At 36.7% G+C, this 1,505-nt stretch overlaps 1 protein-coding gene across 1 annotated transcript; it reads right to left on the reverse strand.

Annotated features, from left to right (window-relative positions):
* Nucleotides 1-447, reverse strand: LOC105060474 (uncharacterized). The gene has a single exon (XM_010944190.1). It carries the CDS (start codon nucleotides 445-447, stop codon nucleotides 1-3), a length of 447 nt encoding a protein of 148 aa, XP_010942492.1.
* Nucleotides 448-1,505: the final 1,058 nt, after the last annotated feature.

Consider the following 1,505-nt stretch of genomic DNA (forward strand, 5'->3'; position numbering starts at 1 on the left):
CTAGATCCCTCTACAGTTGTACTCATGTTTACAAGTCTTGCCAACCTTTATGATGTAAGTGTGCTTGGCTTTGATAAAGAATGGAGGCATTCGGAGCAAAGCTTCACACACACATGCCTCATCCACCTCAGCTAGCCATCGACAACAATCTGTGTTTACACGTGGCTCTTCTCCATGCCCACGCCCATGCCTATGCCCACGCCCACGCCCATGCCCATGCCCATGATGATCCTCATGCTCATCATCATCATACTCATCTTCCTCTTGTAGTTTCGCTAGGCTCGAATCCCTAGAGACCTCCTCTGTTGGCAAAACAACACAAGCTTGGTTAGCGAGTGCAAATTGAGAGAGGCATAGGGGCCGCAATTGTGCAAATGATAGGTCAAGTAGAAATAACAAAATTAGGAGGATAGCAAGTGCAAGTAGTTTCAATGCTGCTCTTGCCATCCCTTTGGTTCTCCAGGGAAAGGAAAGATATCGTTCTTGAGGTACCATCGATTTTTTCTTCTTTTGATATTTATAGAGGCAAGGGGATGGGTAGGAGTTGTTTAGGTATTTCATACTCTTTGTGCCATAAAAAAGAGGAGAGATGAGATGGAGATTATGAATTGCATATGTGAGGTTGAAATTCCTCATGCATAAGACATGAAAAGGAGAGCATGCCTTAGTAGATGAACTACCATTCTCTCTTTGCTTTGCAGCAGTGGGTGAGGGTTTTGTAAGCATAAGAGAACACTTCTATTCTCCTTTGCCAATATTTAGAAGGATTTAGCAATAGTAAGATTTGGAATCTCACGAAAAAAAAGAAAAAAAAAATGGTGAAAAATTAATTTACCAATAGGCTGGAAGGAATTGGATAGGTATGGAAAATAGATTAATAAAAATGAAGAGTTTACGGAAAGTTAGTTCACAATTCTATTGATGCAAAAAAGAAATACAGGTGAGTTTTGAAAATAAACAATACTAAGAATATGTAGCTCCTTGAGCACTAGTCCAGGAAAGTTCCCCTTTGTCATTCCCCCCCCCCCTTTTAGAATAATGTTGGGCATGCCATTAGTTTAAGTTGAAACAACTATCCTCTAAAAAGAGAGTGGTATCAATTGGCTCATTAACTCGAATTGACCATGAGAATTCTTGAATTAAATGTGAATAATAATTTAGATAATCATAAATTGCTAAATCATTGAATAACCCTTGTTTACTTCATTATTTTGGAGAACTATTTCAAATGATGAGAATTCAATAAGTTTTGATATTTACATTACATTATTACCAAGTATTGGTTGTTTGAACAATTTGATGCCTTAATAGATATGACTAAGCTCCACTATTTTTTTTTATTATTCTTGCACTACAAGAATTTGAAGTATTAGTGATGGCATTAGCGATGAAAAACCAAATAATCTTTAACTAATAAAAAAATGATCCAAAAAATTAGTTGTCGCTAATGGTATTAATGATAGAAAAAAACTATTAGTGACGGCAAAAGCCATCGCTAATAATTT

This window comes from Elaeis guineensis, chromosome 7, assembly GCF_000442705.2.
Source record: "Elaeis guineensis isolate ETL-2024a chromosome 7, EG11, whole genome shotgun sequence".
NCBI lineage: Eukaryota > Viridiplantae > Streptophyta > Magnoliopsida > Arecales > Arecaceae > Elaeis > Elaeis guineensis.